Source organism: Mixophyes fleayi, chromosome 1, assembly GCF_038048845.1.
Source record: "Mixophyes fleayi isolate aMixFle1 chromosome 1, aMixFle1.hap1, whole genome shotgun sequence".
Lineage (NCBI taxonomy): Eukaryota > Metazoa > Chordata > Amphibia > Anura > Limnodynastidae > Mixophyes > Mixophyes fleayi.
Window position 1 is genome coordinate 18387449 of NC_134402.1, and position 26574 is coordinate 18414022.

Below are 26574 nucleotides of genomic sequence, written 5' to 3' on the forward strand. Positions count from 1 at the left end.
GTAGTTTGTATGTTCTCCCCGTGTTTCCGTGAGTTTCCTCACACAATCCAAAAACCTACTATTGTTTACTAGGGAAGAACCATAGAATCCACCATTTTGGTCCATTGGCAAATGCGAGAGGGGGCCGTGGTGATGCTATTGCGCCACTAAAGCTCCGCCCCTTCAGTGGAATGTTGCAATTCACAGTATTGCACAGTGGGGGAGCGGGGCCATGTTTTCTTAATTGTGTCATTAATCCCTACCTCCACCCTGTCTCTAGAAGGGTGCCTACTGGTCCGGGAGTCCAGAGGGGTCTTCAGTATAAACACACATCCAGTATACACTCACTAGTACCAGTAATTAACACTATTAATGTTTGCATGTTCTTTTCTTGCGTTTTCCACACCATGTGGGAATAAATCTTTCAAAATGTGAAAATAATATAATTATGACTAAACTAAAATGAATCTTTAACCCGAATGATCTCAGAGGACTCTTAATAATTTTGGCAGGTTTTAAGTTTTTGGTAACAAAGTTACTCTGTACATATTAAGTTCACACGAAACCCGCCACAGAGAGGCAATTTATGAATTCTCTCTCTCTACGGGAAGCAACATTACACGTAACCTTTCCTTCAACTCGCTTTCATCTGCAGCGATGGCTGGAAACACTTAACTAGGGAAATCTCTTGACTGAGAAATTGTTTTTGACAGCATCAGGACCAGAGCAACACAGGGGTATGTAGAAGGAGGAGAGCCGAAAGTTCACAGCTGATGCAGGAAACAAAGTGGGGGGGGGGGAGAGAAGGGGTGGCTAAAACTTCATATACTGGCAAAGTTGTTAATGAGATGGATAACGTGCATCACCATACAGTCATATGAGTGGTAGTTCTGAGGGAGGCCAGCCTGGGGTTGTCATCTATTTACAAATATTCTGGTTGTAAAACTGTATCAAGCAGGTATATCCTATATTGCAAGAGGGTAACCTTTTCTCATGAAGGCTGTATTTAGAATTGGCTATAAGTATAGGTGCCCTTTGTTTAGTAATCCTGCAGTCCACATGCTCACCCTCTGTCATATCCAACACCCCTTAATAAAAGTTAAAAAGCATGGTGGCTCAGTGGTTAGCACTTCTGCCTCACAGCGCTGGGGTCATGAGTTCAGTTCCTGACCATGGCCTTATCTGTGTAGAGTTTGTATGTTCTCCCCGTTTTTGCATGGGTTTCCTCCGGGTGCTCTGGTTTCCTCCCACACTCCAAAAATATACTAGTAGGTTAATAGGCTGCTAACAAATTGACCCTAGTCTGTTTCTGTTTGTGTGTGTGTGTTAGGGAATTTAGACTGTAAGCTCCAATGGGGCAGGGACTGATGTGAGTGAGTTCTCTGTACAGCGCTGCGGAATCAGTGGCGCTATATAAATAAATGGTGATGATAGTGATAAAATAATATAAAAATCTTTCTATGACCCCAAGGAACAATCCTCCCTTAGGCACCTGCCTAGCTTGCCTATTGGTGAATACATCCTTGCCCCTGGCTTTTATGGAGCTCCTAAGATCACTTATCCCAACAACCATGTAGGAAAAGGGGTCATTAGCATTGCTAACTTCTCACATCACAGATACTTATGCTTCTTTGTTATTGGAGCAGAGGCTTATTGAACAGCTATAACGCTAAATGTTCATCTCTCACAGAAGTCATCTATGAAGTAGTTCATGTTCCCCCTAAGCTGAAGGATCTGTCAATTAAAGAGCTCTAAAGTTAATCTAGCGAGAACTTGACCAAGAAATCCTGCATGGATAATCTGCTGCGAAGTGAATCTCTGCACAATGGAGTTTTCACAACATCAGGGGTGGAACTGCTGTGGGATCAGTAGTGACACCACTACGGTACTCCCCTAGGTCCTCGCAGTAGACCCCCTGCATCCCCGGGGCCCCCGTATCAATACCCCCCAACATATCCTTCGGGGATACTCCTCTGAAAGGAGCAGAGCAGTGAACTAGCGCTGGTTGCGCGTTTTCGGAAGAGGGGCCACCTCTGATAACTTTGATACATTTTGGTGGTTCCTAACTGTCTTTAACCTTGAACATGAATGCCAAACTTTGAACTAAATAGTGTTAAAATATTTTTTTATTAGTTAAAATATTATTAAAATAGTGTTTTTAAAAAAAATTAACTTGATCCACAATAGTGAAACCTTGAACTGGAACTACACATTTCAAACCACATTGGAATCAGGGGCTAACGATGATTGTTCTGTCTAAATTTTCAAGCATCTCTAATTACGACTAGCTGCCGCTTTAGCAGTCTGTAGAGAGGTGATCTTCCGCTCTGTACTACTTCTCTACCAGCTGCCAATACCAAACTTGTTACCAAACTTTCCTCGTGCAAGTCTGGACACTATGGGGCATATTTAATAAAGCACGATAGTGCTTTTAACGGGTAATTAAGGTCCCACAGTGTCCTCCGCAAATTTATTAAGGGTGCATCGCAGCAGATATCATGGATATCTGCTGCTTTGCATTCCTCTTCGTTTTTGGGAGCAGTCACCATTCAACAGAATGGTGACTGCTCCTGGCCGCAATCTAACAAGTCCCGAAAAAACATTTTTTTCGGGAACTTGTCATGTTAATGTACGCCAGCTGCAGCTGGCGTACATCATCCGAATTGAGGAAATCTAATGCTGTCAGCTCTGCTCCAGAGAGCAGAGCTGGACAGCGCATGTGTGGAGGGATCACATGATCCCTCCCTGTCACTCACAGCTCTCTCTCTGCAACTATCGTTGCAGAGACAGAGAGGGGATCTGTGTGCGCATGTCCAGTTCTTGGAACTGGACATGCGCAATTGAAGAGTGAAGAGAAGACCCGGAGACAGCGCTTCCGAAGAGGGGGGTAAGTATGATTTTTTTTTATCACTGAAACAGCAGTTTTTCGGAACTGCTGTTTCTGTGCAGGGCTGTACATAAATGTGAGAAGTAGTTCAATCCTTATCATTGCGATAAGGATTGAAAACTACTTTTCACTTTATGTGAATATTGATAAATGTGCCCCTTTGGGTTAGATATAAGTGTTGCCCATAGCAACCAATCAGATTCTAACTATTATTTATCTTGTACATTCTAGAAAGTGATAGCCAAAAACGAATTGGTTGCTAAGGGCAACACCTCTTTTCCTTTTGACAAGGTTTAATACAATACACCTACTCCAATGTTTCTTTGTAAAACACAGTTGTCATTAAAGTAAAGGAGAACTCCATAAAAGATAATTATTTTGTTGGAAATCCTTCACTCCTGACTCCTATATTGGTGTGCTGTTTTGCATATTATATTGGCACTTGCGAATTAGTTGTTCTATGTGATGCATGGCAGGTCTGATTATTATCTGGGACTGGGAGGTGTGTATTTCAACATTCTTTCATACTGGGCTTTGTAGACTGTTCTCTCTCAAAGAACTACTAGTCCCATCATGCCTTGCTCCAGTGCTTCCCCAGAGTGTCAGTGCCAGCCCAAGCCAAAACTCCCTTTCTTCTCTTTTGTGCTTGTGGATGAGTCCGGGACATGAGCAGAGAAGCCCCAAAATTATATGAACAGAGTGGGGGGGCTCGGGAGGCTGGACCAGCGGTCCCCCCCTTACCTCCAAACCATAGAGCGGTGGTAATCGTTTTCACGATTACCACTAATCCGACATCGACAAGCCCTACAAATAAAATCCAAATTTCTGCAAAACCGATTGGAAAATAAACAGACCTACCTTGAAGCCGACGCTGGAGATCTCTGATTGGATCACCATGCTGACAGCAAGTTATTCCGATTGGAGAAGTGTTCAGCACTGTAGCTTGACGTCACCGTGACCTCTGCCAATAGAAATTTAAAGCGGCAATGTCGGGTTAAGTGTTTAAACACTTAACCTTAGGGGTCCCCACATTGACGCTTTAAATTTCTATTGACAGATGTCGCAGTGACATCAAGCTACAGTGCTGAACACTTCTCCAATCGGAATAACTTGCCGTCACCATGGTGATCCAATCGGAGATCTCCAGTGTCGGCTTCAAGGTAGGTCTGTTTCTTTTCCAATCGGTTTTGCAGAAATTCGGATTTTATTTGTAGGGCTTGTCAATGTCGGATTTTTCCTCATCGGTCAAGCGTACCCAACCCCTACAGAGGTCACTGTGCCACCACTACATACCTACACCATATTTATTAGAGAATGAGCTACAATTTTTCATTTAGGCTGTGTACTCTTTGTTATCTCCCCAGTGAAACCATTTAAGGTGGGCCTGTTACCCACACACAACAGAAGCAACCATTTTTTAGGATAAAGCAATATTTAACCTATAAATTCACTGGAAACTCAAGATATATACCTCTATACCTAAGGCAAACTCTCAAATTTCTGGCATAAATTGTTATTATAATTTATAACTCATAAAGTGTTCTCATGCGATAAATTTTGTTTCTGTTTGTTTTAACAGTGCCATTGAGTCACAACGCACATCTCCGTCTGTGCTGCCATGGCAAAACTAGAGTCAAGACCTGTCCTGAGCGACCCAACCTACCAGAGCCAAGAGTCCTTCCACTCTTTTGCCAGCAGGTCTTCCGACGTCCCCTCCCAGGGCACTATGGGTAGCGTGGGCAGCGGAGTCGCCAATGACCAAGAGTTTGCGATGAAGAGTGTGGGAACCAGGACTCAGAGCAGCCTCAAGCAAAATGACAGCTTCAGGAATGGTTACTCAAACCGATACTCGGGGGAAGAGAAGGCCTACAAGTCGGAGAAAAATTCCATGTACATTAATGGGGAACAGCGCAAGAGCGAAAAGGTAAAATCTGTAGCAGTTAATTACCCTGGTGCCATCCATAAGTCCAAGGAGACAATCCTCCAGCCTTCATTACCTTTAGTCTCCCATTTTCCTATTTTTCATCTTATCTTTTTATGTTTTCTTGGACTGCCAGATGTGGATTTTTTTTGGAATCAACACATAGGTCCTTTGCCTAGAACGAAAGTGTTGTACAGTCATGTTGTACGACTCATATCTCACATCAACAATTTTTATTTTGTATTGTGTTTTTGTGATTTGTTAAATATTTTGAACATCTGGTGGATCAGGGTTGAATTAATTCCATGCACTTATTATATAACACTAGGACAGTGGTTCCTAGGAGACAACTGTCACGATTTTAAACTGGATCTGTCACAGAAATGTCTGAGTGACAAGTAAAAATTCTTAAACTAAACTGAAGATGTGCATTTAGGGTTATACGTGAGCTATATTGCAGCCAACAAAATGCAATTGAAAGCCAGTCGATCATTTTTAGGAAGAAGAAGTGAAAATACAAAAACCTACGCTGGCTGCCTAATGGTACATACTCCTAAATTAATACTTTTGTGGAAGCACTTTTTACTTTTATTATAGCAGTGAATCTTTCTGAATTATTCTCTAACAGTTTTGGACTTTGCAATTCTATCCAAGTTTTCCCTCTAAAAAAGTTCAAGGCCCCTCTTTAGGTCATTCCACTGAGGTCTGGGCTTCGACTGGGTCATTCCAAGACTTCGATCTTCCTTTTCTTCCCCCATTCCCTGGTTGACTTGGATGTGTGCTTTGGATCGTTATCATGTTGGAAGAAGAGCTTACTCTTCATCTTCAGCTTTCTGACAGAAGAGCTATTCCCTTTCATTGCTGATGTGTGTTTGCTAATTACTTTTAAATGGGATAGTTTAGTTCTGAACACAGCTATGTACGGGTGTGCACACTTATGCAAACACAAGATTGTTGGGATTTTTTTTTTTATATTTTCATTTATTTTTTTCCTAAAAATTGTCTATTGGTTTTTTCACTTGAATTTTGTTGGTTGCAAGTTCACATTAAAGGTGGAAAAGTGTCTTACATGATTTATTTTGAATTCAGACGTTACATCACATACACCTGCAATTTCGATAAGGGCGTGTATATCTTTTTTATCTACTGTATATCTGTGTTAGCAGATGTTTTATGACATCATGAAGGTTAGGAACTGCTGAGCCTGGATGCAGTGGGGTTCCGGACCATAATGGTGATGGAAAGGAGAGGAGGGGTAGAAGTGACATGTTACAAAACTCTCTCACCACTTTTATATACATTTTTACTATAATTTTTAATTCCTCTTCCAGACGTATTTTGGTCATTTCTGCGCTCAGCCACCATTAGATCCAACCAGATTTCTCTTTGGCATGCCTCTGTTTTTATTTTTTGTTGTTTTTTTACTTTTCTTTTATTCTCTACAGAATCACCTTAGGTCAGTTCCACATTCAGCCATGAGTCACCATGATAAATAAAAACAAGGGGCCTGATTCATTAAGGATCTTAACTTGAGAAACTTCTTATTTCAGTCTCCTGGACAAAACCATGTTGCAATGCAAGGGGTGCAAATTAGTATTCTGTTTTGCACATAAGTTAAATACTGACTGTTTTTTCATGTAGCACACAAATATCAACTTTAAATTTCAGTGTACAAATAAGCTATCAAGTATTCGTGTGCTACATGAAAAAACAGTACTTGCTCCTCATCCTCTTGATGTGACGTCATCTACTTCACATCACTGTGATGTTAGCTCCTGGATAAACCGATTTTATCACTGTCCTTCCTATACTTCTGTTCACTACTATGTTTGTCCGTATACACAGTACAAAGTTTCTCTGTCCTCACTGAAGCTGCGAAACTTCTATTCCCGTCACATCAACAACTGAGCTCTGCATACTCACTACTTGTCCTGGCTCATACCAACTCCTTCCTCCTCTTCTCCCCCCCCCGCCAAAGCATGCTGGGAGTTGTAGTTCTTCTGTCCCCAATGGCGCCTGCTCAGTCACAATGCTGCACAAATATTCACTATGAACAAAAAAAAAAAAAATTTAAAAAAATGTACCCTCTGTACCATAGCAACAGATGACACAATGATCAACTCAACTTTAATATGTTTGTCTTCTCCCTCTTTTTACAGAGCAACGAGCCTTTGATAAGACCCTCTGCCTTTAAACCCGTGGTTCCTAAGAATTTTCATTCCATGCAAAACTTATGTCCGCCGTTGAACAATGTAGTCACTGAGAACCGAAAGGGTCATGGGAACAGCAACAGTCCAGCTGCCTTGAAGAGCAGTTTAGAGAAGACCAGTCATAATAGGTCTTCCAATCAAGTGGGAGGTCTGTCGGATTCTGGTCGTAATTCACTGACAAGCTTACCCACTTATGGGACTGGCTACAGCCAGCATGTTGGCCCAATGAGTGCGTCAACAAGCCATATAAATCGCATCGGGACTACCTATGTAGAAAAAAATATAGTAGGTTACAATGGAATTTCTACCTCAGATAGTGGACGATCTTCCAGCAAGAGTACTTCCTCTTTCAGTCGACTGAACCATCTGAATGAGACCTTACCTTTCCACTCTCCTTCCAGTGATGACATCATACAAGACCTAGAGGATCGACTGTGGGAAAAGGAGCAGGAGGTGGTCCAGATGAAGAGGAACTTGGACAAAAGTGAAGCAGCCATTTTTCAGGTCTTCGAAGAGAAGCAAAAGATCTGGGAGCGTGAGATGGAGGACTTGAGACAGAATTATGCCAACAAGCTTCAGCAGGTATCAAAGAAAGCACAACGAGCTCAGCAGGCTTTACAGCTGCAGATTTTCAAGCTCCAGCAAGAAAAGAAGAAGCTTCAAGATGACGTTGGCCAGTTGCTTCAGGAGAGGGAGGAGTTGGAGAAGAAGTGCATGGTGTTTAAGAAGGAGCAGACTGAGTTCCTCCCAAAGATTGAGGAAACCAAGTGGGAGGTGAGCTGTGACATGGTTAATGATACACCTACACACAGTGCAAAAAGCAATTATGTGGGCTGAAATAAATGAAGTCAATGTTCCTCAAGCCTCAGTAACGTCAGTAGGACGTAGTGAATTGAAGACTGATTATCTCCACTTGGAATAAGCGAAAGGTGGACTTTAAACTTTAGAAGACACAAATAAGAGCATTACATTTGACATCACAAGTCATCAAAGATAATATCTGTCACTATGGTGTACATACAGTACTTTATCCAAGCCTGAGAGTACCAAACAGAATATACTTTACATTTGTTGACACTACTTCAGCTTCTCTACTTCATTCTTTTCTTCCACTATCACACAGCCAAATATTACACTGACCGCAACAGACAGCACAACCCCGTCAGCTGGCTCCGCCCCTTCCTCTCAGGCATGTAGAATCCTCTTACAGACATAGCTGTGTGATAGGCTGCCAGATCTCCTTTCTCTCCATTAAAAAAAAAGAAAACACACAATTTGAACATTATATTATAACAAATAATGCACAAACAATTGTGAAATATATGTTTATTAGCAGTTACCTCAGAGTTCCACACTCTGTGTATAATCACTGAGCTGGTGAGCTTGTAATGGTCATAGAGGGTGTATTATATAAATATATCATAGCCTAAAGAGGTAATCAAAGTAAAACTTATAAATACATAATTAGCTGAAAATGCACAGGTATGAAATAGCAAAAAAAAAAGGAAGAGTCCAAATTCTATTAATCACTCAGAGTTTGATTCATTAAGGAGAGCAAGGGAAAAAAAAGGAGTAAATTTGATCCTGGACAAACCATATTACAATGGAAGGGGTGCAAATTAGTTTATTATTTTTAATGTAAAGAAAATACTGGCTTCTTTTACATGTAGCACACAAAATAGTTGAAAATTTTATTTTTACACTGAAATTTAAAGTTGGTCTAGGACATGTCCTATCCCAACTATAAATCTGCCATCACATTTTAAATTTACCTCCCCTTTCAATGCAACATGGTTTTGCCCAGGTGCAAAGTTACTCCTTGTTTATGCTTTGCTCTCCTTAATGACTCAGGCCCTCAGATTTTGTTTACTGTACTTAAAATAAGTAATTACATCACATCAGTGGAGAAATCAGGCCAGAAATGATGAGACTCAACTAGTTTCACACTTCTTTATTTCATTTAATGCGGAACTGATCGTCATGGTAGAAAGAGACAGTGCAGAAAGAGTAGAGAACTGCAGGACCTGTATAAGTAGCTAAGATGCAGTCAATCTTAATAGGTGTAGAGGTCCCTGCTTTGCACCCTGGCTGGTCATCGGAGCTAGGCCAATGAACTGAGGGACCATAGTATGACACACCAAACAGCAATGGCACATGACAAACTGTTGACTTTGATAACTGAAAAGGGATGCTCATTAACTTTGTAGAGGTGTTTGGTTCTCAAATTACTACCATCACTTTGTCATGGTGCCCAAAGTTATACCATGACTGACTGGTATGTTTGGGAAGTAAAACTTATCATAATTTCTTGGGTTACCCTGCTAAATCGGTCACGTGTAGGCACCGTCCTCTCCCAGGTCAGGATGTCTCTGTAGGAACCTCTGATGGATGCAGACCCAACTGAAGTGTCCTTTCAGGTATTTTAAATATGTAACATTTTTAGGATTCTGACTTCCTGTCAGAAATCTTTTTTGAGGACACTGTGTTGATAACGCAGTACTGTAGCTTGCAGTAGAGTAAACACCGAGAAATTATGTAACATCAAACATCCAACTAGTGGTATAGAAACCTTACCATTTGTATATTTACGTATCTTACAAGTTGTTCTTTACCCAAAGGGATTAAAGACATCTCACATGAGATACTCTGTTTTCTTTGACTCCAAAAAAAGTTACACTGTTCTGAAATTAGGATAGGCAACCCATCAAGGTGTCATAAATTCTTTCCAAGGCTTCTTATGTATTGTCAATCTACAAAATATTGTCCTGTAGATTAAAAAAAAATCCCTTGTAGTTTGAAACAATTCAATTTAAGTACAAATCTATTAGCCCACCCGCAGCAAACATTCCTGGTCAAATAATTTCCTTTTCCCTATGTAACACAACAATCTATTAATTCATGTTTTTCTTTGCAGGTATGCCAGAAAGCTGGTGAGATATCGCTCCTCAAGCAGCAGTTGAAAGATTCCCAGGCAGATATTGCTCAGAAACTAAACGAGATAGTTGGCCTTAGAACACAGTTAAAGGAAGTCAAGTCCTTACTGAGGGAGAAAGAGGAGCAGGTCGCTTCCATCAAAGATTCATATAGCTCAAAAAGTGTCAGTCTCGAGATCTGCGAAAATGAAATGCAGAGGAAGCAAAGTGAAGCTCAACAAATGAAGGAGAAGCTTGGCCAATGTGAGTTGGAGATCGCAGGCTTAAAGGAGACTTTGTCCAACCTGGGTCAGAACCCATACACTATAGAACTCAACGAGAAACTGAGGGACACCTTGGCTTGTGAGAGCGACGAGGCCAAGATGAAACGCCAAAATGAGGACAATGTGGTAACCCTGAAGAAAGATATAGAGAAGCTCCAGTTGGACTTAGCTCTAGAGAAGCAAGAAAGGGATCAGCAGGTGTTGGTCTTTGAGGACGAAAGACGTACGTGGCAAGAGGAAAAAGAGAAGGTAATAAAGTATCAGAAGCAATTGCAGCTTAATTATGTTGAGATGTATCAAAAAAACCAACAACTGGAGCAGAGGATCAACGAGATAACCACAAAGGTCACAACACCGCCAGCGGAAGATAAGAAGCCTTGGACACCTTCCCGGTTGGAGAGAATAGAATCTACTGAAATATAAGGACAATCGACCTGTGCATGTGCTACCTACTCCAGCCCATGGTTCTAAGGTGATAAGACCTTACAGAGTTCTGAAAGGACAATTGAATAGAATCCCATGGCAGACCCTCCAGTACTCAGAAGGAGTCTCAGCAGAGAAGAAGTGCTTGCTGTAATGTAACTGCAGATGAAACATTTATGGTATAAGTTTGTTATGCCGCCAGTGATGCTATATGTCTGTTTTCCCTTACATCTGCACCTTCCTCTGCCTGCAGGGCCAAGAGTGTATTTATATAGTTATAATGTATTGCAGGTTCCAGTGCAGACCAAGGGGAGATGCAATGCTGTGAATATTATTGGTCCAATCCTTTAGGACTATTTAAGAAAGGTCAAAGTGACTTGGATTTTGAGTTATTTAAGCCATATTGGCTAGCAATGGAGGTTCTGCTGTGCAGTGAAATCTAGCAATCTACCTATTATACGCTCCCCACAGCTCTAGTCACTGTTTACTGTGAATTATCCCCAAATTTTAGAGGGATAGTAGCAAATGTATTTTATATTAACCAAGAGGGGTTTCCAATAGCAGAAGATAACAATATATTTGCCAATACACCCTACCACTTACACACGCTTTCTGTTGACTATGAGGTCAAACTGGTCTTCATATAATTATTGTAATTAAGCAGGGGTATAAGGTTAGGTTTTTGAATTCAGTTAATACAGATGTCATAAAACAACATCATAAACACTTGGTATATAGTCTTCTTTTAAAACCTGACCAAGATTTCTAAGCTGAGGAGGATACATCTGATATCTTCCAACACGGACTATTTTCTGCTTCCGGCGTACTGTATCCTCTACTGATCAGTCTGTGGCAGCTGTTTATGTAACTCATAGGAAGCAGCCTGCATTGTTAAGCAATCACAGGCTCCCACTTTACTTACTATGACAGCAGTTATGGTCTGATTACTAGAGGGAGCTTCAGTAAGCCACAGGAGATCAGAATTTTCTTTTGCAGTCGGGGATGGCGCACGTAACAGCTAAACCTCCTGTAGACACCGTAGTTGACAGTTGTCAAGTATATGTATGACTGTAAAAAGTCAGCGTGGGGTTCCTAAGTTGTGTAAGAAAGTAGGTTACTGCTCACATCAAACTCAGTTAGATGAATATATGGTACATTCTAAGGCTGACCTTTTTGATACATAAAGCATTATTAGAATAGGTTTTTTTTACAGCTTAACATTTTATGATTTAGCTCTTTAGGAAGCAGCCTACATTGTTAACCAATAACAGGTTCCCTTTTGTTTACTATGAGGCCAGCCTTGGCCTGATCACTAGAGGAAGCTTCAGTAAGCCGGAGGAGGCACACAAAGGAGGCAGTTAGTTGTTAGGAAGCTTCAGTAAGCCGGAGGAGGCACACAAAGGAGACAGTTAGTTGTTAGGAAGCTTCAGTAAGCCGGAGGAGGCACACAAAGGAGGCAGTTAGTTGTTAGGAAGCTTCAGTAAGCCGGAGGAGGCACACAAAGGAGGCAGTTAGTTGTTGGCTGAATAATATACTTGAGAACGTAGCCTTACAAGTTCATTCCTCATGAATATTGGTCATGAAGTGCCTCAGTGATTTCATGTTTTTTTAGTGAACGGATAGGCTGCATTCAAATGAGTATTAGATCAGTCCACAAAATTGCTGCCTCAGCTCAGTGTAGACCAGAGATGCTCTTTAAATTTCCCAGGAAGGCCAAGGAAAAAGATTTGTACTGTAAAAAAACCCTGAAGAACAGGAATTATACTTTTGTCAATGTCTTCCATGTCTTGCATAATCAGTGCACGTGGGTACTAAATAGTGAATCTGAAACGCTTCATAGGGTTCAGGAGATTTTAAATATGCGAGTATTTAGTTTTAATAAAGGACCGTGGGGTAAATTTATCAAGCTGCAAGTTTGAAAAATTGGAGATGTTGTATATAGCAACCAATCAGATTCTAGTTATCATTTATTTAGTACATACTACAAAATGACAGGTAGAATCTGATTGGTTGCTATAGGCAACATCTCCCCTTTTTCAAACCGCCAGCTTGATAAATTTACCCCCATGTCTTTAGATTTAGTCGCTGCTTAAATTCTGTTTAGAAATGAGAGACAATAACAAAAGCTCCCCAATCATGTTGCATATCATTCCATGGACGGCTGGTAGAGAACGTACATTTGGGAAGCCTTTGTCATCACCTAATTTTGTTACATGCTGAAAAATAACTTCAGACAAAAATCCCAGGGATAAAACCAAAGAAAAGTGCTGTACAACTTCAGGAATAAATTGCCTGTTCCCTTCTCTTCAGGGATTCACTGGCAGAATCACTAGCACAGTAATCTACGGAATATAAGATCAGCTGGGAGCCTTCTTTTCAGAGGAGGCTGTCAGCTGCGATATTTCGGATGGATTGCTAGGAAGTGTTACTTTGGTAATAATGCACAGTTCACAGTGGGTAGATTTTTTTTGATTTTTTTTAAAGAAAAGCTAGATTTTACTCCATAAACAATGCTGCAATGATTTGTGTGTTTGTTTACTAATCCAGCATAATGAGCATCCTTGATGCTCAAGACATGTCAGTAGGAAGGATGGAGGCACCGAGACTGGAACAACTTACAACGACCAAGTTTTGGATGAAGTTGTTCTGGTGGATGGCCCAGGAGATGGGCTACATTGCCATATTGTGTCTTAGGCCCTATTCGCGCGGGCGTTGGAAAACAATGCCTGTTAAAAGCAAACGTAGGTCCTTGTTTAGAGAGTTCAAAACGTGTCCTCACAGCCTCCTTGAGTATGGAGCGTTAACGCTTGTGAGCACTACTACAGGTAATGCTGAAATTGACATTAACGCTTGTCACTAAGTGTATGTTTACAGGTCTACAGGCTTACATTATTTTTTGGGACTCTCAATATTAAATGGCGTTTGACATTTAACTTTCGTTGAATGCCTGATTCCAATGTCCGTGTGTACGAGCCCTTATAAATTAGCATCACGATGTAGAAAGCTGGCCACACAAACTGCAATCTGTTTGGTCAACGTGACTTCCGGATTACCGGATCCGTGGACAATTGGTCAAGCATGTGGCTGGCAAAAGTGTTGCAGATCAACTGAGGGCAAGTCAAATAGATTGCAGTGGCAATCGGGCAACAGGATTTACCACCTCGATTTGATGTCCAGACAGTTGATTTGGTCCCACACATGTCCGTTTTGGGCCAAGTTGGTCCAATGGCCTAATTGGATAGCAGATGTGTGTGACCTGTGTAACACAAGACCTATAGCTTAAGTTAATGCTCAAGCATACTGTAGGTCAATTTATGAGATGTTCAGGAGTAGATACTCTGGATTAAGACCCTGGTTATCACACATGTGTCACAAATTCACCTTCTTCTGGTCTTTGAGGTGTGTTACATCTGTTACAAGAGATTCACACCAATATCGTATATTTCCTATTAGTATCAAGACATTTAAATTATATCTTCATTATGTGGTCTAAAAATTAACAGCATTGAACTTTATTTGACAAATTTAGTTACAAAACCGGCCCATTTTGCATCTCCTTTTGTTTTGCTCGGTGATCCCCCTTCTCTCCATTACGTTGCTGTGGACCAAACCACTTCACGGACTTCAGAAACCAGGGTGACACCTGTTGGCTATAATACAAAGGTGTTAACAGAAAAATGTGATTATCATATGAAAATTATATATAAAATGTAATTGAAAATGTGAAAATAATGAAAGAAATGGCTAAATCTGCAGTAGGGATACCATCATTTTAAAATTAAACATCAGGCACCAATTTGCTGAGGCCATAAAATCCTCCGTATACTTTTCGTGTTTTAAACAAAGCAAAGCAATTACAGGAACATATCCCCGCTTACCCTTTGACTTTGGAGTCTGAATTGTGGGTAAATGGGCGTTGCGAGTTATATATATCTAGCGGGAAAAATGGGATTGTCCTGCGAAAACTCTGACACATGGACTAAAGTCGGGGTCTGGCTGAGCATTATGGGAGATGTAAAGTAATTCTACTACATTGGACCGGTACAGGTTGCCCTGCCTGTTCCTTATGATTATTCACGAGACGGATGTGCTGCAGACAATTGTTTTAAAAGCAAAACCTGCCAAATGACTGCACGATTTTAAAGCATAATACTAAGCCATAAAATTAATCTTCGTACCAACATAAAACAAGTTACCCTGCCCTTTGTTTTTACTTAAATAGGACCTGTCACAGCGTGTTTTATTAAAAAAATTGATTTGCATTAATTTTTAAGGTGTTTTATGACTTAAAAATGTTTTTTTTTTTTACCCACCTCTGATATTCCAGTGGATCCACCTGAAGGGGGAGTTTACAATATGTTTTATTCTAACTCTCCAGTCAATTGGGATATATATTATTTAAATAAATAGAGACCCATATTACTGAGGTCAAAGGTACTTTAACAGGGGCAAACGCAGGATTTGTAGAGGGGGGTTTCCACACCACGCAGCCAGTGGGCGTGACCAGCATGCATGGGGGCGTGGCTCTAATTTTAGACAGTGCTTGGCTGCTCTCCAACTCTTCCTATCCCCATAATATACATGGGCAATGCTGCGTGCACTACTGTTAGGTGCACACAGCTCTCCCTTTTCAAGCAGAGCTGTGTGTGAAGCGGGAGCAGGGTCCAGCCACCTCAATTATACAGTGCCCCAGTCTTGGAGGGGGGGTTTCCAGGCACTAGGAAACCCCCACTTGGTTTGCCTATGTCTAAAATGCATTATCAACTTTAGCATGTCTGCGAGCCCCGAGGGGGTGCACTAGGCCCCCTTCCCTCATACAGAGGCCATATCCCCGCCCTCTCACATCAGTGGTGGTGACACCGCACCTCTGGTATTGTGCCCCCACCCCGGCTGCTTCCTACCTTGGCAAGCTGGAGAGGGATGGCATCCTCAGAACGGGAGTGTGGCGCTGGGATGTGACATCATAGACAATCGCCACAATCCCAGTGTAACACTGACATGAAGGAGCAGCAGGCCAACAACTTCACATGTAATAAGCTTCCGGCTGCTTCTCCTCCGTGTCCGCCAGACCATGTGGGGGCACCATGGGGCTATGGTTGCTACGCTAATGGCACGCATTATTACCTTACTACGGTAATTTCAGCGCTGATTTTTGCTCGCAGCTTTGAGAACCGTCAGCAGAAATCCCTGTTAAATTACCGTAGTATCTGTAATAGCGCACGGGCTGTGTTACTTTCACGAGTAACGCGGCCAGTTGAATTCCCCCCCTATATAAATGCAACTTTTCCAACTCCATTAAAAGAATCTATAGCTTGGGACAATATCCTGACACAACATCTTGCTTCTCTTTCCTATAAAGTTGTCCATATATTTGGCACCATAGGGGACAATGAGACCAAAATAGCAGAGTTTGGGCCACAAATTAATTTGTGTAACCAATACCCTAATCCACTTTAATATTGCAGGTAGCTACTGCTAGTAGGAACTATTCATAGAGGGATAACTGTGTCAATGCTACAGTGCTGGAATTAATACTCATAGTATTTATATAAACTAAAAATATATAGTAAAATGTATACAGATGGAGCCATAGTAATCACATATCGGCTATCCCAGGCAGTTATCACTTGCACTATTTGCTAAAACGTAGTCCTGAGATGTTCATCAGATTAGGATTGCTCAGGATACGTGAAATCATGTGAGATAATTGTGGTTACTCTGATGCCACTTAGAATAACCGATGCTCCACTATATTTGTCATGGCACCGTATTTTGGTCAAGTTTTCTGAAATAAATGATCATACTAATGTTTACCTACCATATAAACTATACAGTAATATGTGCTTGCAAACCTCAACATTAACTATTTGGTAAAAACGCCAGTCCAGGTCGACCACCAGCCTAACAGAACACCCTGCCACCATCAGTCACCCCCTTTCTTAAAACTTCTGCACCATTGTTATGTCCTGCACCCAATATAAAGCACCGAGGGAGTTTGCAATAAGGCGTGTGCGTGTCTTTCGTGCGAGTGCGTGTATATGTGCACGTGTGTGCATGTGTCCAGCTGCCTGGGTGTGCATGCACAGATCTAAGAGAGATATATATATAAATAGGCAAATAACTGTAAATATATAATTTTTATATGGAAAACTGCGGCAAAGGCGCAGGGTGTTTATGAGAGAAAAATATACGTGAGAAACTATTTTCTGTTATTTTATTTAGTCGTTTATGCTGTACGAACTGTTGTCTGTGATTTACTGGTGAAGAGATGTATTATAATATCACCCAATTTACTGCTGAATGTTCCACTTTTGAACACAATACCGTATGTAATGGCACACTCACTGGTGTATATTTTATGTGTTTGCTGGTAATCGACCAGAGTTTAAAGTCCTTCTGTCACTTCCACGCAACGGAGGAAGACATTTTGTAAGCTGAGCCAATGTACCTCAGTGATGTCACTGGCTCCTAGTAAACCGATTGGCTGCATTCGCATTGATAATTATTCCAGCCCTCAAAAATGGCTGCCGCCACGGTTTGAATTCCGCCTGGTTTCCAGTGAGTTTACAGGCTGCGTCCTCATGCGTATTGACTCCAGCTACAAAAAAATGGCTGCCTTCAGCGTGCGTAAGTGGCAGGTGCACTTTAACTATATCTAAAAGCAGAACTTTACAACGAGGAAACCCTGGCAGTTTTAAGTATGTGACGAGGTTCCCGAGATAACAGAACAGAATTTTATTCCCATTTGATATGCTGCTACGTTATATAAAAAAACAAGTGTACTTTGATATAAATAGGACTATTTCTGTATGTACACCTATATGTTAGCAATACTAACATGGAGTGTATGTTTCTTTAAAGGATTTACAGTAAGGTTTGCAACTAGAAAATGAAGAAAGCTGGTATTAAAATAAAGTTGACTCTTTTTGGGAAACAATTGCCTCTTTTCCTTTCTTTTTTGCTATATCAAGTGGTATTAATTAATGGACTTGGGGATAGATTTACTAAAACTTCTAGAAAGGAAAAAGTGGAGGTGTTGCCCATAGCAACCAATTAGATTCTAGCAGTTTAGTACATTCTGCAAAATGTTAGCTAGAATCTGATAGGTTGCTTTGGGCAACACCCCCATTTTTCCTTTCTAGAAGCCTTACTAAGTCTTACCCCTGGTTGTTGTGCACAGAAAAATATGGATTTATTATGTTTGCTGTGCCTATCATTCGACTGACCTGTCCGATGTACTGAAAATAAAGGCTTCACCTACCTACAGAATATCATCACTCAGTACGGTCCACAGTGGAATGCATAACAAAATAGGTATAAGATATAGATGTAAGCATACTTGCCAAATTTTTCTCGTTGGCTTCAGGGAGATCCCGGGGGAGGTGGGTGTGCGGGGGTGAGGCTTGACAAATCTCATCATTTTGGCCCCACCCCCTAAACGATTGTCACAATTTTGGTCAATTACAGCAGGGGGCGGGGCTAATATGACACAATATTTGTGTAATTAAGCCACGCCCCTGACACTTATCTAATGCGGGGCGAGAACCGGGAGGTTGCCCTGCTCTCTCGGGAGGTCTCCCAGAAATGCGGGATTTTTCCGGACATTCCGGGAGAGTAGGTAACTATACGTTAAAGAAAAGCAGCTAATGAATCTCTAGAGACTGAAGTGTCTTTTTCATTTCTGTCTCCATTACTGAAGTCATGTTGTCTTACCTGTCAGTCTTTGATTAAATCTTGGTCTCCATGAAAATGGCCACCTCCATAGGCATCAATACATGGACATAGGACACAATTTCGGAACTGTGTCATCCCCCTAGTAAGACCTTGTGATACGATTATTTGATGGGATGTACAATATGGGGGCTATGTGCAGTTAGTGATGCCAGTGTGCCAGGCAATGTGGAGATGCTAGGGCACATTGGATTAATGTCATTATACAGTTGGGTACTGGTGGCCAAAGGGGGCTCCTCCACGTGGGTCTCTACTGGATAAAATCTTCAAGGTGATAATGAAGCTCTGTCTCTCTCTCTCTCACTACTGTACTTGGCTGCCCAGTCATCACCACTCCACTCAACCCAACAGTGGTGGTGAAAGGACTAATTACTGATCTCCAACCCCTTACAACTCTCAGCAGAATCAGCTTCGGCAGGAAACACTCTCAGCTTCTCTCCTCAGGCTGACTGGTCTCCAGTAGCGCAAGATGACCCTCATGTTACTCCTTTTGTTTTCCTCTTAAGGAACACACCCTGCTCCAGAGGATGATGGAAACTGTAGTTCCATCACTGTGCCCCCCTGCATCACACTGTGCCCCCTTCATCACACTGTGCCCCTTCATCGCACTGTGCCCCCTGCATCACACTGTGCCCCCTTCATCACACTGTGCCCTTCATCACACTGTGCCCCTTCCTCACACTGATCTCCTTTCATCATACTGCTCCACCTTCATCATACTGCTCCCCCTTCAACATACTGCTCCCCCTTCATCACACTGTGACCCCTGCAACACACTGATCTTCCTTCAGCACACTGATCTCCCTCATCATACTGTGCCCCTTCATCGCACTGTGACCCTTCATCATACTGTGCCCCTTCCTCACACTGATCTCCTTTCATCATACTGCTCCCCCTTCATCACACTGTGACCCCTGCAACACACTGATCTTCCTTCAGCACATTGATCTCTCTCATCATACTGTGCCTCTTCATTGCACTGTGCCTCTTTATCATACTGTGGGGGGAGGGGCGCCCGCGGGGGGTCGCGCTCGGCTGCCAATACTATACTAAGGGGTGCTGTCTGTACTATACTAAGGGGGGGCTACCTAGACTATACTAAGAGGGGGGGTGCCTATATTATACTAAGGGGGGGCTACCTAGACTATACTAAGAGGGGGGGGCTGCCTATATTATACTAAGGGGGGGCTACCTATATTATACTAAGAGGGGGGGCTGCCTATATTATACTAAGGGGGGGCTGCCTTTATTATACTAAGGGGGGGCTACCTAGACTATACTAAGAGGGGGGGCTGCCTATATTATACTAAGGGGGGCTGCCTATATTATACTAAGGGGGGGCTGGCAATACTATACTAAGGGGGGCTGTCTGTACTATACTAAGGGGGGGCTGCCATTACTATACTAAGGGGTGCTGTCTGTACTATACTAAGGGGGGGCTACCTAGACTATACTAAGAGGGGGGGTGCCTATATTATACTAAGGGGGGGCTACCTAGACTATACTAAGAGGGGGGGCTGCCTATATTATACTAAGGGGGGGGCTACCTAGACTATACTAAGAGGGGGGGCTGCCTATATTATACTAAGAGGGGGCTGCCTATATTATACTAAGGGGGGGCTACCTAGACTATACTAAGAGGGGGGCTGCCTATATTATACTAAGGGGGGCTGCCTATATTATACTAAGGGGAGGCTGGCAATACTATACTAAGGGGTGCTGTCTGTACTATACTAAGGGGGGGCTACCTAGACTATACTAAGAGGGGGGGTGCCTATATTATACTAAGGGGGGGCTACCTAGACTATACTAAGAGGGGGGCTGCCTATAATATACTAAAGGGGGGGCTGCCAATACTATACTAAGGGGGCTGTCTGTACTATACTAAGGGGGGGCTGCCAATACTATACTAAGGGGTGCTGTCTGTACTATACTAAGAGGGGGCTACCTAGACTATACTAAGAGGGGGGGCTGCCTATATTATACTAAGGGGGGGCTGCCTATATTATACTAAGGGGGGGCTACCTATATTATACTAAGGGGGGCTGGCAATACTATACTAAGGGGGGGCTGCCAATACTATACTAAGGGGTGCTGTCTGTACTATACTAAGGGGGGCTACCTATCCTATACTAAGGGGTGCTGTCTGTACTATACTAAGGGGGGCTACCTATCCTATACTAAGGGGGGCTACCTATCCTATACTAATGGGGGGGCTGCCTATCCTATACTAAGGGGGGGGGCTGCCTATCCTATACTAAGGGAGGGCTGCCTATACTAAACAATAGGGAGTGTGAAGGACAGGGAAGGGCTACTATAATTTTGTGAAGGAAAGGGGGTTATGTTGCTATAATGTGTGATATGAGGGAAGGGAGGAGGGCTGTCTTAATAGCACATCGGTGGAAGGTAGGCTATTAATTTAATGGTGGCGTTTAGGTGGGGGCTAATTATTTAATGTGTGCTATTTTATTTGTGGGGTGATGGTGGGGCATTTTAATTTATTTGTGGGCTATTTCATTAAATAGTGGGGCCTATTAAATTAAGAAGGGGTGGCGGGACCTTTAAAGCTGATGTGATATGGGGCTATTAATTCAACGTGGGACTGAGTTTGGGTAGGAGAGTTATTTACTAAATGTGAATATGAATTATTTAATGCTCGGAATGATTGTGGGAAATGGTAATATTAAATGTAAATGCTATTAATGTTTTGCTGGGGTTGATTGGAGGGAAGTAGGTCTACTTATTAAATGTGTATACTATTAATTTATTGTCAGGGCTAGTTGGATGGAAATAGATCTATTTATCAAATGTGAGTACTATTATTTTAATGTTTGGGCTAGAGGGAGGCCTAATTATATACTGTGAATGCTATTGATTTAATGCTGGGGCTGGTTGGCATTTTCTAATTTTCATGTACCCATTATTTTTTCCAAATAGGGCCTCCAGCATTCCAGTATCCAGACAAGCAGCAACTGATCTAAAGAAACCAGCAGCCACAGGTCGTGTTAGTGACAAGAACAGGTAGGAGAGAGCAGGACAGACTGCCAACTGTCCTGCATCTGATGGGGCAGTCCCAAATTTGGGTGACTGTCTTGCTTATTCAGGATTTGGTCAGACAGCAAGGACAGTTGGGAGGTAAGTCCCGCTTCACACTGTACTGCTCGTGAAGGCAGAGATGCATGCACCTAACAGTAGTGCACACAGTTTTGCCTGTGTATTTATCTAAAATGTATCTAAAACAATAACCCCCCTGTCTTAAGTGCCCCGCCCCCCCCCCCCCCCCCCCCTAGAGCCTTATTACAGCTCTGATGATACTTTAGTGGTTCTTGCATTGATTCCATTGCCTCCTTCTACCTTGCACTGGTCCTATTCTCAGATCACTTTGTTGAACATATGGCCGGCCCCCATTGCACTGACAATATAATTAATCATGCCTCCTTTGCACTTAGTATATCACCAGCAAACACTTGTAATAGCTTTCCCCTTTACTTATGCCGTTGTCTGTCAACCCTCCCTACACTGTTAATTCAAACCACCCCCAATCACTGGGCACATTTAGGGCTCATACACATTTGTTGCAAATTAAGTGTTTTCTTGCAGATGTTGTTTCACCTTTGTGATGATCGCACCTAGACAGCCATATATTATAAGGCTTATTATTAATGCATTTTTGAAACACATGGTACACATATTTATATATTATATATAGAGAGAGATTTAATTTGCATCTCATGATGTCAGGGAAACAACAGTGCGTGAGGTGCTCATATGCTGCTCTGGCAGACTGATCAAATACGATTGTGCCAACATCTTTCGTAATAGTTACATTTATTAAACAAAGTCAGGTATGTTTCTATGAAGGGAATTTTGGAAGGATGTGTTAGTAGGCAACTAAATAAGTTGGAGCACAGAGGCATAAACCAGTGGCAGATAATGTAAAAGGATTCATGTAATTTTATGACACCGGATTGGCAGCATTTGCCTTGCATTGCTTTAGAAATGACCCACTGTGTGTAAAGTCGTCACATCTAAGTTTTCCTAAATGTTACTACAAACAGATTCCAGTAGTTCTAAATCCCGCCTACTTTTGTGTTGGCCCCACCTACAGTTATTTTGGTCCCGCCCACATGAGGCCACTTCAATAATTTTTTCCAGGGCCACTTTAAGTTCCCAATCCGCCCCTGCTGTGACCCCTTTATCATACTGCTCCCCCTTCATCACACTGATCCTCTTCATCACACTGATCCTCTTCATCACACCCCACTGGATATCGTTTTCCCATTCAGACTTTCATGTAGGGATCAATATCGTTGTCAGTAGTACAGATTGAAGGATAAAATATGTATTCAATTTTCAAAAATGTATTAGTATAAATAATACCCCAGAATGCAGAGAAATATGACGGAAGTAGAAATGTTTAGGCTGTTAAGCAATCACATGAAATAAATGTGAAGCCTGAAATCAAAATAAATCATGTCAGACCTTTTCCCACTTTTAATGTGACTTTGCAACCAACAAAATTTAAGTGAAAAGCAAATAGACATTTGCTTTAGAAAAAAATAAGCGAAAATAAAAACCTACAATTTTCTGATTGCATAAGTGTGCACACCCATACTTCATGGAAGCACCTTTTGGTTTCATTATAGCAGTGAATATGTCTCTATAGGCTTCACATACTTGGACTTTGCAATTCTAACTCTCCACTGCAAAAAAGTTCACGGTCCATCAAATTGCAAGGGGATCGGGACACCGGGTCATTTCAGAGAGGCAGAGATGTTGGCACAGATGAAGAAACGACAGAGAGGCTGGCGCAGACAGGGATTGGGCAGAGAGGCTGGTGCAGAGGAGGAGAGGACAGAGACACTGGCACAGATGGGTAAGGTAGAGAGGTTGGCACAGACAGTGATAGAGCAGAGAGGCTGGCACAGATGATGAGAGAACAGAGAAGCAGTGGGGGTACTGCCAACGGCTGCACGAAGATACCCCCCCCCCCCCGCCCACAAAGAGGGGTGGGGTGTGCTTGGATTGCCTACTCTCTTGGGAGTTAGAGAGGACTACCCAAAATGTGTCAGTCTCCCAGACATTTTTGGGTAGCATAGGCCAGTATGATACTAGCGCACTATGACCACTGGTTTCGTTGGTAAATATTCGGATTTGCCTGAAATATCACTGTGGGTTAGTGCTGGCTACATATGTACATATCTATTATGTATTATATTATACTTGGAAGTATGAGATAGAGAATAGAAGGGTTCTATGCTGCCATCTGCTGGTGATACCACTGTGCTACAGCAACCGTTTTTTGTTTTTTTTAATGTATTAGTTACTAAACACCAACACGACAAAACTGATGTTTTAAAAGGTAAAAAACAGCCTTTTATTAACTTCCACTAATATAGGAAAGTAGAAATTCCAGTCCATTAGCGATCATTTGCATTAAATTACATTGTGGACACTTTTTTGGCCTCTTTTCCACCAGGTAACAGATAGTGAAGCAAGTACCTGCTAGACAATAAGCCCACGTTGCATGGGTCAGCGTCCCGGTACAACAGCAATGGTTTGTTGTCGGAGTAAAAGGACCCCCATGTGCATGGGTGCAAATCGTTAAAGGGTCCAACCAGGTGGACCCTTTAATAATTACATTCATTAATCCAATCACTGAGAGATGCGATCATCCTCCTCATAGCAGATGGTCTAGACAGCGGAGAACAAAGTGTTCCTGCCACCACTTTCCAGTTTCATGCATTGCATACAAACATCCTACCAGACTGGCTGTGTAAATACATATACGTAGGTTGCTGCTCTGCAAATGACTTTACATGCATGTAAGCCGGCAGCTAATCAGCATGCATGTGAGCTAATTACATGCTACTTGCAGTTTATTTATAAATACATTACAAAACTTAAATTGACACCCAGCACGTCATGATCTTACTGCTTTAGCGCCATTCCTGAGTTAGAATTTCATATTGCGACACTATGTGAGCCATATTACTGTTTTGCATAGAGTACCGGTAGTGGACACTTGGGGCGTAAGACTGTGGGCTTATTTTTGCATCTAGGTGTGTTTGCAAAAGCTTTAAATCACCCCCTGTATACATTAAATTGTTATACTTTCGAAATGTTGTTGTCGCACTAGTGTCTATCGAGAGAGACTGTAACTCATAAGTATGATCTATTGCCTATATTAATTATTCATTATCACAGTTCTATTGTTCAAGGTATCCTTTGTGATTTATACTAATAAAATCATGGAAGGTGCTACCTGCCGGTTGACATCATAGAAGGACAACACCGGCTTTGAACATGGTGCACAGCAGTCTATCCTTGGACAAAGGATTGAGTGTTTTATATATAACCCACTACTTCAAAATACAACTTAACTTTTATTTATATTGCAATAAAATTAATAAAAACAAAACAAAACAGCGAGAGTTGAATTGTGATTTTGTGATTTTAAATTGCTGTGCGTATTATGTAATCTCTTTGCTAAATACAATTGCCCAACATTTGCTATGATTAGGCTTCATATGGTTCAAATGTTGTACTATTGAAAGTCACCCTTATAGGATATGATAATCATCCCATAATGTATTCCCTTATAGCAGGTATTAGTTCTAATCGAGAAAAACAGACAAACAAAGAAGGAGAAATAGGCGCTTACTCATATAATGACACAGAAATCTGTATATATGGCTGGTGGGAGATTTCTCCTAAAAAGTGGTGTAAATAGGCAGAACTACGGTACTGTGAGTAACATCTAGATGACTAAAACATCTACAGGATCTATTTATGCTATTCTCCTAGTTTGGAATTGAGACAGATAAAATACATTTTTTTTCATTGATATCGAAGCTGTATTAGGTCATATATACAGATTTCTGTGCCATTATGTGCCATTTCCAGTTATATACCTTGGTTGTAGGAGCATAGGCAAACCGAGGGGGGTATGCTAGTGCCTGGAAACCCCCGTCCAAACCAGGGGCACTGTATAAATGAGGTGGCTGGACCCTGCCCCTGCTTCACACAGCTCTGCTTGAAAAGGGAGAGCTGCGTGCACCTAACAGTAGTGCACGCAGCATTGCCCATGTATATTATGGGGATAGGAAGAGATGGAGAGCAGCCAAGCACTGTCTAAAATTATAGCTACGCCCCCATGCATGCTGTTCCCGCCCACTGGTGGAGTGTGGAAACCCTCCTCTACAAATCCTGCGTTTGCCCCTGAGGAGGTGTCACTATAACGAGAGGGAAGGTCTGCATTGTTCTCCTTAGTTAGCGCCTTTATGATTCTGAAATTCATATTACTTTATGTAAGTATTAGTTATATTTGACCTCCCTAGATCATTAGCAGGGATCGTAGCCAGTTTAATATACGGCTCCCCCTATACAATAAAGTGTCAGGGGTGATATGGTGACTGCCTACATACAAACTAATACTTGAGATTTGGCCACAATTCCTTTAATAGGGAGAAGGATCCATGATACGATCAAGATATTGATCTAAATTGACAGCATGGTTTAGCGCGGTTTAGCTCAGTGGTTAGCACTTCTGCCTCACAGCATTGGGGTCATAAGTTTGATTCCTGACCATGTGCTTATCTGTGTGGAGTTTGTATGTTCTCCCTGTGTTTGCATGGGTTTCCTCCTGGTGCTCTGGATTCCCCCCACACTCCAAAAAAATAGTGGCAGGTTAATTGGCTGCTATCAAATTGACCCTAGTCTGTGTGTCTGTGAGTCTGTGTGTGTATGTTAGGGAATTTAGACTGTAAGCTCCAATGAGGCAGGGACTGATGTGAGTGAGTTCTCTGTACAGCGCTGTGTAATTAGTGGCGCTATATAAATAGATGATGATGATGATAATGATGTTGATGATCATAGAATGTATTGTGAGGTAGGATACACACAGTGAGATGCTGATGCGCGTTTCGCTGTGGTTGCTGTTTGCCTGGATGTATCTCTCCATACCTATCTGTGACTTCCACAGTCTTCACCGTTTGGTTACAGGCTTTACTATAGGATCCTATCGTCTGATCACATCTTCTTTTCTTTGGAATAAAATGACTTTTAACAATCCCTCAGATTAGGTTACTCATCACCAACTAAAATATACTCTTTCATCTACTATTCTAACCAGTCCTTCATCTGATAATAGAATGGAGCAATGTCTCTGTGAGATAGATCATTCCACTGATGACAGAAGTCTTCTATAAAATGAATACATCTTTTT

General features: G+C 41.9%; 1 protein-coding gene and 1 long non-coding RNA gene across 3 annotated transcripts in view; both read left to right on the forward strand.

The window, feature by feature from the left end:
• Positions 1-17553, forward strand: part of LZTS3 (leucine zipper tumor suppressor family member 3) — a 101658-nt gene extending 84105 nt beyond the window's left edge. For both annotated transcript variants that reach the window (XM_075190225.1, XM_075190148.1), the window contains exons 2-4: positions 4446-4790; positions 6947-7771; positions 9912-17553. In XM_075190225.1, the coding sequence (XP_075046326.1) occupies positions 4485-4790; positions 6947-7771; positions 9912-10616 (1836 nt within the window). In that variant the 5' untranslated portion in view covers positions 4446-4484 and the 3' untranslated portion in view covers positions 10617-17553. The remainder of the gene's footprint in view (positions 1-4445; positions 4791-6946; positions 7772-9911) is intronic.
• Positions 1-17553, forward strand: part of LOC142107121 (uncharacterized) — a 37893-nt gene extending 20340 nt beyond the window's left edge. The window contains exon 2 of the long non-coding RNA XR_012679885.1: positions 15331-17553. This is a non-coding gene — a long non-coding RNA (uncharacterized LOC142107121). The remainder of the gene's footprint in view (positions 1-15330) is intronic.
• Positions 17554-26574: the final 9021 nt, after the last annotated feature.